General features: G+C 45.0%; 1 protein-coding gene across 1 annotated transcript in view; it reads right to left on the reverse strand.

Moving 5' to 3' along the window:
• Positions 1-568: 568 nt before the first annotated feature.
• The window catches only part of LOC143288376 (uncharacterized), a 69,522-nt gene continuing 57,223 nt past the window's right edge, over positions 569-12,867 (reverse strand). Inside the window, exons 31-35 of the mRNA XM_076596776.1 lie at positions 12,074-12,406; positions 11,043-11,224; positions 9,102-9,403; positions 8,440-8,610; positions 569-3,229 (exon numbers count right to left, since the gene is read on the reverse strand). Coding sequence (XP_076452891.1) covers positions 3,126-3,229; positions 8,440-8,610; positions 9,102-9,403; positions 11,043-11,224; positions 12,074-12,406 — 1,092 coding nt within the window. The 3' untranslated portion in view covers positions 569-3,125. The remainder of the gene's footprint in view (positions 3,230-8,439; positions 8,611-9,101; positions 9,404-11,042; positions 11,225-12,073; positions 12,407-12,867) is intronic.

A 12,867-nucleotide genomic window follows, 5' to 3' on the forward strand; every position in this document is an offset into this window, starting at 1 on the left:
CAGTATAAGCGTATATCTGGACCATACCAGCTCATGTAAGAGGATTTGCACACTGTATGCACACATGTGTGGGTGTGTACAAGTTTGCTGAATGTGGCCCATTTTCATTGTTATCTTGTTTCAATCAACTGCCTTCAAAATATATTTGATGTTAATAATATATTTTAATATATTTTCTTATTTGTTTATTTGGTCCCATTATTTCGTTCATTAAAAAAAAAGAAGAAAAAAAAAGAAATGCAAACCTGGGGTAGGCTCTGAAGTAAAAAACAAAAAACAAAAAAAACCCAAACAAAACAAACAAACAAAAAAAACACCCCAAAATGCCTAAAGCAGATGTGATGTAACATATGTAGATCAGTTGACATGGTTTGACATCTTCTTGAAACTGAAACTTTTAAGAGGAACTTGAACAGGATAAACAGCAAAAAGAGCAAAAACAAAACAAGAAAGAAGGAGTGCATTTCATAATGGTGAATAATAAAGCATTGTTTCACAGCACAATTCAAGCGTCCATCTTTCAATCATCACAAAAACAACAACAGTTAATAACACAAACATACATCAATGTTTGTACAAAAATATTTTATTTCCATAAAGAAACACTATGTAAGATAAACATAGCTCTGAGACAAGGCAGTCATCTATGCTGTGTACGTAATAAAGTTAAACTATGTTGATGTCGTATGAAATAAAATGTGTATATCACAACAAAGTGGTTGACAATGAGATTGGAAGAAGAAAACAAACTAAACATGGAAGGAAGAAGAATCAACAAGCGGACCATTACATATTCAATTTACGTGTGATAATGTCACTCCATCTATATACAAGAACACAAATTAAACAGGGAAGAAGAATCAACAGGCCGATCTTTATATTCAATTTCTGTGTGATATCAATGTCACTCCCTCTGAACAACGGTCACCTGTTGTTACATAATATACCTAGAAAAGTGGGGAATGGGTGGGGAAGGAAACCCAACACTAAACAAAAAAACAACAACAGGCAGTGAACAAACGAGCAAACACAAATGCAAGTGAGCAGCAAGAAAGAGAGAGCAATAGCACAAACTAAACAACAACAAAGCTGATTCTAACACCACTGACTGCTGCTGTTGACGAATATGCTCATCAGTGAAGGGCTGTCACCTCAATGAGTAAGACAGAGCTCACAGGTCAGGAAGTCAGTGAAGGGCTGTCACCTCAATGAGGTAAGACAGAGCTCACAGGTCAGGAAGTCAGTGAAGGGCTGTCACCTCAATGAGTAAGACAGAGCTCACAGGTCAGGAAGTCAGTGAAGGGCTGTCACCTCAATGAGGTAAGACAGAGCTCACAGGTCAGGAAGTCAGTGAAGGGCCGTCACCTTTGTGAGATATGACAGAGCTCACAGGTCAGGAAGTCAGTGAAGGGCTGTCACCTCAATGAGGTAAGACAGAGCTCACAGGTCAGGAAGTCAGTGAAGGGCCGTCACCTCAATGAGATAAGACAGAGCTCACAGGTCAGGAAGTCGGTCACCACTCTGTATCATGACTCATTTCTCTTGGGACTGCACTGCTTTTGATCAGCCAAAATCAATCACACTCCCGAAAAGTACACAGAAAAGTAGTGACTGCACTTCAAACTACCGCCACACTGACCCGATTTCAGCAAGGTTCAGCAGTCAAGGGGATAAACCCTGCACATCATTCACAACCTGATTCCACAGAGTGGCCTGCTGAGCCATGCAACACAAAGACAGGTATCTCGTGCTCTACCAATTTTCTTCTGGAAAGTTTGGATGGCACAAACGACAATGACAACTTAATGATATACGCTCACTTCAAGGATGAAAGATATGTGTAAAAATACATGGTCCCATTTTTAGGGCAACAGCAGCAGATTGTTTCATAAAACAGGGTAATGGTGATAACCTCTCACATTCCAAAGCATGGGGGAAAAAAAAGGACTAAAAAAACACATCAGAAACGGCACAAAACAACCTAACTACAATGTAAACATCAAAGCAGGCAACAGAGGACAGACAGAGAGAGTAAACCAGCTTCTGGAAGCAACCTTGGCCCAGTTTGAGATTAAAGCTCTCAGATGTCTCACAGTCCATCTCATCCTTGTATACATGTCTATGTAGTTCTGCAGTGAGATTTGGCACTGGTGAGATTCTGTGAAGTACATAACCATATTTCCAATGATCCAAACACTCTAAGAAAATGTTCAAACTGTGCTCAGACTTTGTTGGTATAAAGTCACAGGAAGTTGCACCTTGAATTGTGTCCCTTCTCCAACAGTTTATGCATGGCAGAAAGGTTACCAAACAACAACAACAACAAAACAAACAACTACTGGTCTGATTGGTCAAGGTCAGATGTCCTAGTACTGTAAAGGTGTACGAGTAAAAAAAAAAAAAAAAGAAAAAAAAAAGATGGAGTGTCAGAGCTTTGCTCAGGCATGTGGCAAAGAAAGGAAACGGTGTTAATTCATGACGATGAAAAATGTGCAAGAGGAAAGGTGAGGAGATGATTATACACTCTTTCACCGGCCTCCATGTCACTGTTTGTAGCATGGCGCCTTTTGCTATTTGATGGGCATGATAGGCTATCCTGAAGAATACATCTGCTCCTATAGTTACACATCTGTGAAATCAAAACCAGAAATATAAAAGAGAGAAACCAGTCACCTGCACTTTGTTCCCGAGTCATGAAACAGAATTCTTTTTTTTGTTTTTTCACTCTCTCTCTTTTATTTTACTGAAAATAAACTTTAGGAAAACAAACCTGTGCCACGAAACATAATCTTGTTTTTGTTCAGTGAAATGAACTTCAGCAAAACAAATCTGTACCATGAAAGATTATCTTCTTTATGATCAGAGTTAAAAGCTTTCTGGAAAAGAAATTTCTATCCGCTTAGCACCTTTAAATTACCATCACACACACCATACTTACATCAACACCATTCAAGAAAGCCAGCAGACAGATTACACATGTCATTCAAAAAGGGTTGCTTGTAGTATAAAGTCAAGTCACAAAAGCAGTGGACTGCGTGTATGGTATTAAATATTTAACTCCTCTGTAAACTGCACAGAAACTACATGAATTTCTAATGAAGATGAATACGAAACACAACTGGCAATCAGTTGGCGATGAACTCATCAGGTTTTTCTCCTGGGTAGGTGTACTCATCACCGTCAGGATCGTAGGTCTGGTTGTTGTAGCTGTAGGGTTCAAACTGGTTGTCTGCAACACAGAACCGTCATGACTGTGAGAAGCGAAAGAAACACTTTTTTAAAATTTTTTATTTGTCTTCTTTATTGAGTTTGAGTTTGGTGTTGACAGACAGAAACATTTGCAGAGAAAATGAATTTGTTCACACACACGCAGACACACACACATAGGCAGACAGAGACAACTGCAACTCAGAGTTATTATATACACTCACAATGTTTATACAAACACATGAGCCAATCAAAGTATCTATATAGAGCACTTAATCAGAGACTTCTTCTGTGTTCGTGGGCTGCAACTCCCACGTTCACTCGTATATACACGAGTGGGCTTTTACGTGTATGACTGTTTTTACCCTGCCATGTAAGCAGACATACTCCGCTTTCAGGGGTGTGCATGCTGGGTATGTACTTGTTTCCAGGACCCACTGAATGCTGACATAGATTGGTGGTGGTGTGTCCATCGAGATCGATGATGACCATCGTTGTCATCCAGATGGGGGATGGGGGGAGGGTGGTGGTGGGGTGGGGGGAAGGATGCTCATGAGTCTATCTGTGAGTGCGCAGATGGCTGAATAGTCCAATCTGCGCACGAAATGTTCGCCGACAGTTGGGGCAGACAAAGACAGGCATATCATTGTCAGGGAGCTTGTTTGCCCGTGACTTTCTGGCCTGCCTCTTCTGAACAGCTGCAGCAGTCCTGCTGGCCTCGCACAACTTGGCGCCTTTGTGCACAGCAGCGCGCCATTTGTTACGGTCCACTGCAGATTCCTCCCAGGAGTCAGGGTTGATATCAAACGCTTTCAGAGAGACCTTCAGAGTATCTCTGAAGCGCTTCTTCTGACCTCCGTGTGATCTCTTCCCTTGTTGCAGCTCGCCATAGAAGAGCCTTTTGGGCAGCCGATGGTCTGGCATGCGCGCCACGTGTCCAGCCCAGCGAAGCTGGGACTGCATCAGGATGGTGAAGATGCTGGGAAGGGTGGCTTTTGCGAGCACCTCTGTGTCTGGGGTCCTGTCTTGCCACTTGATGTTCAGTAGCTTCCTGAGGCATGTTGTGTGGAAGTGGTTCAGCTTCTTGGCATGTCGTTGGTACACTGTCCAAGTTTCGCAGCCGTACAGTAGTGTGGGGAGAACTACTGCTCTGTAGACCTTTAGCTTGGTCTCAAGACTAATGCCTCTTCTGTTCCAGACATTTGCATTGAGTCTACCAAAAGTTGCACTTGCTCTTGCAATCCTGACATTCACTTCATCGTCGATGGTCGCATTTCGTGACAGTGTGCTGCCAAGGTATGTGAACCGCTCCACCGCACTGAGTCTCTGACCGTTGACTGTGATGTTGGGCTCAACGTAGGGTTTCCCTGGGGCTGGCTGATGGAGAACTTCAGTTTTCCTCGTGCTGATGGTAAGGCCGAAGTTCCTGCTGGCAGTGGCAAACTTGTTGACGCTGAGTTGCATGTCAGCTTCAGATCCAGCGTTGAGGGCACAGTCATCAGCAAACAAAAAGTCTCTGATGATGTCTGTCATGACCTTCGTTTTTGCTTGAAGCCTTCTGAGGTTAAACAGCTTGCCATCTGTTCGGTACTTTAGGCCAATTCCAACATCGCCATCTCTGAAGGCATCAGTAAGCATTGCAGAGAACATGAGGCTGAACAGCGTTGGAGCCAGGACACAGCCTTGCTTGACACCATTTGTGACAGGAAAAGGAGCAGATGTTTCACCATTGTCCTGGACTCGAGCCTGCATGCCTTCATGGAATTGGCTGACCAAGGAAATAAATTTCCGAGGGCATCCGTACTTGGCCATGATCTTCCACAGTCCCTCTCTACTCACGGTGTCAAAGGCCTTAGTGAGGTCGACATAGGTGGAGAACAGATCAGCATTTTGCTCCTGACATTTCTCTTGCAGCTGCCTTGCAGCAAACACCATGTCGGTGGTTCCGCGCTCTTTCCGGAATCCACATTGGCTCTCAGGCAAATGACCTTGGTCAAGGTGTGCTGTGAGGCGGTTTAGTAGGATCCTGGCAAGTATCTTGCCTGCGATGGAGAGCAGGGAAATGCCCCGATGGTTATCACAGGCTTGCCGGTTCCCCTTTCGCTTGTACAAGTGAATGATAGATGCATCTTTGAAATCCTGGGGGATCGTCTCTTCTTTCCACATGAGTGAGTACAGCTGATGAAGCTTCTCAGTCAGCACAGTGCCTCCATCCTTGTAGACCTCTGCTGGTATGGAGTCTGAGCCAGGTGCTTTGCCACTGGATAGCAGACGGATTGCTTTCTGGGTCTCAAGAAGTGTTGGCGGATCGTCCAGTGCTTCGTTGGTGGGGACTTGTGGGAGACGGTCAATGGCTTCATCATTTATGGAGGAAGGGCGATTTAAGACACTGTTGAAGTGCTCAGCCCATCGTTCGAGAATGTTCTCCTTCTCGGTGATCAAGGTATTCCCATCTGCACTGAGGAGGGGGGATGATCCTGAGGATGTGGGGCCGTAGACTTCTTTTAAGGCATCATAGAACCTCTTCATATCGTGCCTGTCAGCATATCCCTGGATCTCATCAGCTTTGGACAGTGACATAGATTACAGGGTCTTTAACATGCGTCTTTGATCTTTTGCCTGCGTATACACACGAAAGGGGTTCAGACACTAGCAGGACTGCACATATGTTGACCTGGGAGATCGGAAAAATCTCCACCCTTTACCCACCAGGTGCCATCACCGAGATTCAAACCCGGGACCCTCAGAATGAAAGTCCAACACCTTAACCATTCGGTTATTGCGCCCGTCATTGCCCAGAGACAAACCAAAGCGCTTTCACACCCAAGTCATTGACACCCATGCACAGCTCATTAATTTATAGTGATGAAAGGCAAAATGTCTTCATGATTTACAGGAGAAAAACTACATGTTTCTTCAAGTTTTTTTGTTTTTTTTCTCTAAACAGGAATTAAACCCCTTGATGAGTATGCTCATTAGTGAAGGGCTGTCACCTCACTAAGAACAGAACTCTACAGGTCAGGATGCCAGTGAAGGGCTGTCACCTCACTAAGAACAGAACTCTACAGGTCAGGATGCCAGTGAAGGGCTGTCACCTCACTGAGATGAGAACAGAACTTTACAGGTCAGGATGTCAGTGAAGGGCTGTCACCTCACTGAGATGAGAACAGAACTTTACAGGTCAGGATGTCAGTGAAGGGCTGTCACCTCACTGAGATGAGAACAGAACTCTACAGGTCAGGATGTCAGTGAAGGGCTGTCATCTCACTGAGATGAGAACAGAACTCTACAGGTCAGGATGTCAGTGAAGGGCTGTCACCTCACTAAGAACAGAACTCTACAGGTCAGGATGTCAGTGAAGGGCTGTCACCTCACTAAGAACAGAACTCTACAGGTCAGGATGCCAGTGAAGGACTGTCACCTCACTGAGATGAGAACAGAACTTTACAGGTCAGGATGTCAGTGAAGGGCTGTCACCTCACTGAGATGAGAACAGAACTTTACAGGTCAGGATGTCAGTGAAGGGCTGTCACCTCACTGAGATGAGAACAGAACTCTACAGGTCAGGATGTCAGTGAAGGGCTGTCATCTCACTGAGATGAGAACATAACTTTACAGGTCAGGATGACAGTGAAGGGCTGTCATCTCACTGAGATGAGAACAGAACTTTACAGGTCAGGATGTCAGTGAAGGACTGTCATCTCACTGAGATGAGAACAGAACTTTACAGGTCAGGATGTCAGTGAAGGACTGTCACCTCACTGAGATGAGAACAGAACTTTACAGGTCAGGATGTCAGTGAAGGGCTGTCATCTCACTGAGATGAGAACATAACTTTACAGGTCAGGATGACAGTGAAGGGCTGTCATCTCACTGAGATGAGAACAGAACTTTACAGGTCAGGATGTCAGTGAAGGACTGTCATCTCACTGAGATGAGAACATAACTTTACAGGTCAGGATGACAGTGAAGGGCTGTCATCTCACTGAGATGAGAACAGAACTTTACAGGTCAGGATGTCAGTGAAGGGCTGTCATCTCACTGAGATGAGAACAGAACTTTACAGGTCAGGATGTCAGTGAAGGGCTGTCACCTCACTGAGATGAGAACAGAACTTTACAGGTCAGGATGTCAGTGAAGGACTGTCACCTCACTGAGATGAGAACATAACTTTACAGGTCAGGATGTCAGTGAAGGACTGTCACCTCACTGAGATGAGAACAGAACTTTACAGGTCAGGATGTCAGTGAAGGGCTGTCACCTCACTGAGATGAGAACAGAACTTTACAGGTCAGGATGTCAGTGAAGGACTGTCATCTCACTGAGATGAGAACAGAACTTTACAGGTCAGGATGTCAGTGAAGGGCTGTCACCTCACTGAGATGAGAACAGAACTTTACAGGTCAGGATGTCAGTGGTTCTTTACAGGTCAGGATGTCAGTTATCTCTTTATACTTTGGACCTCTTCCTCTTGGGATTGCATAACTTTTGTTCCGTAAAATCAACACCACCATTGAACAGTACACAAAAGTTGTGACTGTATGGTGATAAAACAGAAGATGACCACTGAGTCATGCAACGCTGACCTCATTCCAACTAGGTTCAGCAGTCAGGGGATTCAGAGGTAATGGAGCCTAGTGGTGACATGCCAACAGCGAATCTGCCCACACTGGACTGAATCCCACAATGGCCACTATCTTCTCCCCCCTCTCCACTAGTTTTAGTGTGATGGGCTGGACGCTAGTCATTCGAATGGGACAATAAACCGAGGTCCTGTGTGCAGCATGCACTTTGCACACATTAAGGAACCCACATCAAAAAGAGGGTTGTCCTTGGCAAAATTCTGAAGAAACTTCTTCGTTCGTGAGCCGTGTCTCCCATGTTCACTTACACATACGACTGGGCTTTCACGTGTATGACCGTTTTTATCCCAACATATAAGCAGTCATACTCCATTTTCAGAGGTATTCTGAAGTAAAATCCACTCTATATTAATGTGCAGATGTGAAGCCTGAAGCCAGACTGAGTGACACAGAAAATGAATCATGAGCATCTAAAGGCAGCTGTCAGTCGGCTCCATCCAGGTAGGCAGCCCATTTTGCAAATGACTATGTGTAAAGCGCATAGAGCTTGGTCTCTGACTGAAGAAGATAGGTGCTATATATGTATCAATAATATTTTTTATAAAAAGAAAAAAAAAAAAAAAGAAGTAAGAAAGGTGTAGATGCCTACCTTCATACGCCATGGGCTTATCGTTCTGTGCCTGACACAGGAGGTGCAGTTTTCGGATGGGGATTAACATGAGCAGCAGCGTGGCATTGACAAAGTTGGCGATGGCCACCGCAGGGTCACGGTATATGGGACCGGCATTTGTCGTCACTATCATCCACACCAGGAAACAACCTGCACAACAACAACAAAGTATGAACAACAAAAACAAACACCCCACACAAACAAAAGTGCATGCTTGTTTTCTAATGATAAGAACCCCACATATGCTGGCTATTTTGTATGTGTGCGTGTGTGTGTGTGAGTGTGAGTGAATGTGAGTGTGAGTGAATGTGAGTGTGAGTGAGTGTGTACGTGTGTGTGTGTGTATGCGTGTGTGTGGTGTGGTATGCATGTGCGTGTATGTGTGTGTATGTGTGAGTGTGTGTTGTGGTGTGGTATGGTATGGGATGGTTTGGTGTGGTGCATGGCATGTACCGTGTGTGTATGTGTATGTGTGCATGCGTTCATGCATGTGTGCGTATCTGTGTCTGTGTGTAAACCTGAACTCTGGAATGAAACTGGAGCCATCCAACAAAAGAAAAGCAGCAGCATGGGAAGCTTGGAGTGGGGAGGGGAAGAGGTGCAGAAAAAACAAGAAACAAACAAAACCCTCAATCACTCACCAGCGGTGGCGATGGCCGACACCAGGATCCAGCGCGACTCGCGGTTGTTGCTCTCCGAGTCCCAGGCCAAGGAGGCGAAGATGGCAGTGAGGAGGACGATGAACATGACGAAGATGAAGGAGCAGACCAGGCCGATGTCGTAGAAGTCCGGAGGGTCGCACCACCAGTAGTCGTGCACGGGGCTGTTGGTCCACTTGGAGGCGGTGGGGTGCACCAGGATCAGCCACTCCACGGGGATGATGCACTGGATCAGGATGATGCCCAGCGCGATCAGGAACAGAGTCAGCGAGCTGGTCAGCCCTCTGCAGGGAAATCAAATCAAATCAAATTGAATCATGGTGCTTACAGCCTCGCTGACCACAGTGGCCCCTCTGGAGGGAGAATGTGGCAAGGAGACTGCACACACACACATTCACACCCACACGCATGCAAGCACACAAACACATGCAAGCATGCATACACATACACAGACACATTAAATGGTCAGCCCTCTGGAGAAACACAGCAAGTGACTGCACACACACATTCACACACATGAACGCACACAAACACATGCATGCATGCGTACACGTACAAACACACACATTAAATGGTCAGCCCTCTGGGAGACGTGGCAAGGGCACACATTCGCACACACCACAAACACATGCATGCATGCATACACATACAATCACACACATTAAATGGTCAGCACTCTTGTTGATATGGCAAGGGCACACATTCGCACATCTACACACACAAACACATGCAAGCATGCGTACACATACAAACACACACATTAAAAGGTCAACCCTCTAGGAAACGTGGCAAGGGACTGCACACACATTCACACATATGCACACCCACAAACACATGCATGCATGCGCACATGTACAAACACACACATGAAATGGTCAGCCTTCTGGTACACAGCAAGGAACACACATGTTCATACACCAACATACATGCACTCTCTCTCTGTGTCAGAAACATGCACACATATAAATCAAATGGTCAGGCCACTGTTACACAGGTAAGCACACACACAATGCAGAATGCAAATGTCGGTCTGTCCATCTGCCCACCCGTATGAATGTATGTATATAAACGTATGTATGTATGTATGTACATGGAGATGCAGAGGTTCTTTAACCCCCCACCCCACCCCCTGAAAAAAGTATCAAAGGTCCCATAGCCTTTAACCACCATAGTGATATAGTTTTAAATTCTTTATACCAAACTTTTTCGCAAAGTCTGACAATTTCAAGACATTAATTGCTATTTCTGAAGGTTTGCTGCGTAGTCCAACATGACATTTGTTATAGCTGTTTGATGTCAGCTTTTCCCACCATTCAGGTTATGTTCCATTCCTTTCTCCAATTTGTTTTGTTTCTCTCTCTCTAGGTCCCTCTCTCTCTTTGCTCTTTTCTCTCTCAATGATTTCATTTTATTTAGTATTGTGTAGTGTAGACCCTATTCAGATTGGGGACTGGATGTAAAAGAGCACACCAGTGCTTATCTATAATCCTCGAAATGAAGAATCTGTCTTGTCTTGTCTTGTCTCTCTCACATACATGCACACTCACACACACAGAGAGAGATTTATTTAAATATAATTCTCACAACATTCCTTCTACAACTCCTGTCTCAATCCTTTCTCCCAACCCCCACCCCATTATCTTTATGTCACTTGAAGTCGACAGACATGACACTGAAGACTACTGAAGACAGCTACAGACATACACAAACAGTCCTTACACACATGCTCCTTTTTATTTTATTCAGTTAATATCACTATGGTGAAGGGATGCTGAAATGGAGAACACACACACACACACACACTCACACTGGCAAACACACACACACACACACATTGACAAACACACACTGCTGCCCACCCGCAGACCACACTCACACTCTCACACCCTGCCACACACACTGCCCCCCCCACACACTCCCTACCTGTACGGCCGGTTGCCATACTCCACATCGGCAAACCTCCAGTTGTCCACAGCCTTCACCAGCAAGGGAGCGAACACGATGACGTAGACCACGCCCATCACGAACCGCCGGGCCCCGCACGTGGCATCCGACGCGTGCAGGAAGAAGGCAAAGTTGACGGCGTACACCCCCATGATGCCCACCTGAACAGGAGGAAGGTGGCACAATCGTTAAGACGTTTGTTGTATTGTATTGTATTGCATTGTATTGTATTGCACTGCATTGTATTGCACTGTACTGATCGTATTGTATTGTACTGTGGTGTTGTATTGTATTGTATTGTATTGTAATGTACTGTGTTGTATTGTACTGTACTGTACTGTGCTGTTGTATTGTATTGTATTGTATTACTCTTTGTCTCAACAGATTTCTCTGTAGACTAGGCAATGCCTAAAATCTTTACCCCTGAGTAATGAAGTTTTTGAATCTTGAATCTCTGTGTTAAATTCGAGCTTCTCTCTGTAGAGAAGGCTTATCTGCCAATACAGTGTCTGTGAGGGTCTCAGCTCCAATCACAGACCTGCATGCCCTTTCTCCTGGAAAATCAAACCCAGCATCTGGATGTTCAGGTGAGACGATAAACCAAGGTCACGTTACAACACCGCTCTTAGCTCACTCACTGAAAAAGAACCCATGGCAATACGAGCGTTGTCCTCTGGCTGAATTCCTTAGAAGAAATCCACTCTTGACAGGTACGCAAATGTATAAACGTATGCACTCAAGACCTGACTAAAGCATGTGGGTTATGCAGCCGGGGCGGTTTGCATGAGCAAGCTTATCAGAACTAAGTTTGTTTAAGGGTCAAGAATGTTCCTAAGTTTATGGAATTTACCGTGGAGTTGGGAACATTCTTAACTCCAAGCAAACATAGCACTGCAAAGATCACCTCATGCAACCCACCCCTGGTTAGACATTTGCTCGGCAGATGTGGGTGTAGTGTTCAAGGATTTATCCAAATGCAGTGAAAACTGAAAACGAATCTTGTCACCCACCATGGTGAGGTAGCCCAGCACCGATGTGCCGCCCCGCACGGGGTAGAAGATGAGGAGGTAGAAGAAGATGAGGATGGTCACCAGCAGGCCCAGGGAGGTTAACAACCCTACAACGATCGCCCACACGGGCCATTCGTACAGCTGGTTGCCCGTGGAGTCATACTTGTAGTAGTTGCGCGGCATGGTGGGGTCGAACTGGGACGTCTGGGCCTGGGCGTACGGAGACCCTTTGGTCGCACAGCCGCAGCCGTCCGGTCTCTGGCAGGTGGAGTTCTTGCCATACTTGGCACTGCTGCTGGTGAAGTCACGGTCTTTGTACTCCATGTAGAGTGGCTGCCAACATGCAAGATTTTTTTTTAAACCAAGGTGTTAATGAGAAAAAGAATTTTGAAGAACTGCTGAATTGGAAAGTTTTAATTTAATACTCAGAGAGAGAGAGACAGAGAGAGAGATAGACAGAGAGAGAGAGAGAGAGAGAGAGAATGCAGCTCAACATAACAACAACAATAATGGATACTTATATAGCACACTAGTCAGAAATCTGCTCTAGGTGTTCTACAAAACACTTCTGTTTACATAACACATTATGTCAATGTTATGTACACACACACTGAATGTGACCAACACACACACACATACAATGCATACATATATTTTAACAAAAATATATATACATAGCAGCTGCATGTGTCCACACCTAAGGGATAACTTAGATCCTGCCCCTCAACTGCAAAAGAAATGCTTGAAATCTTTACTTTGACTACAAGGGCACTGACGTTAACTCACAGTGTGTA

Source organism: Babylonia areolata, chromosome 12 (genome assembly GCF_041734735.1).
Source record: "Babylonia areolata isolate BAREFJ2019XMU chromosome 12, ASM4173473v1, whole genome shotgun sequence".
Classification (NCBI taxonomy): domain Eukaryota; kingdom Metazoa; phylum Mollusca; class Gastropoda; order Neogastropoda; family Buccinidae; genus Babylonia; species Babylonia areolata.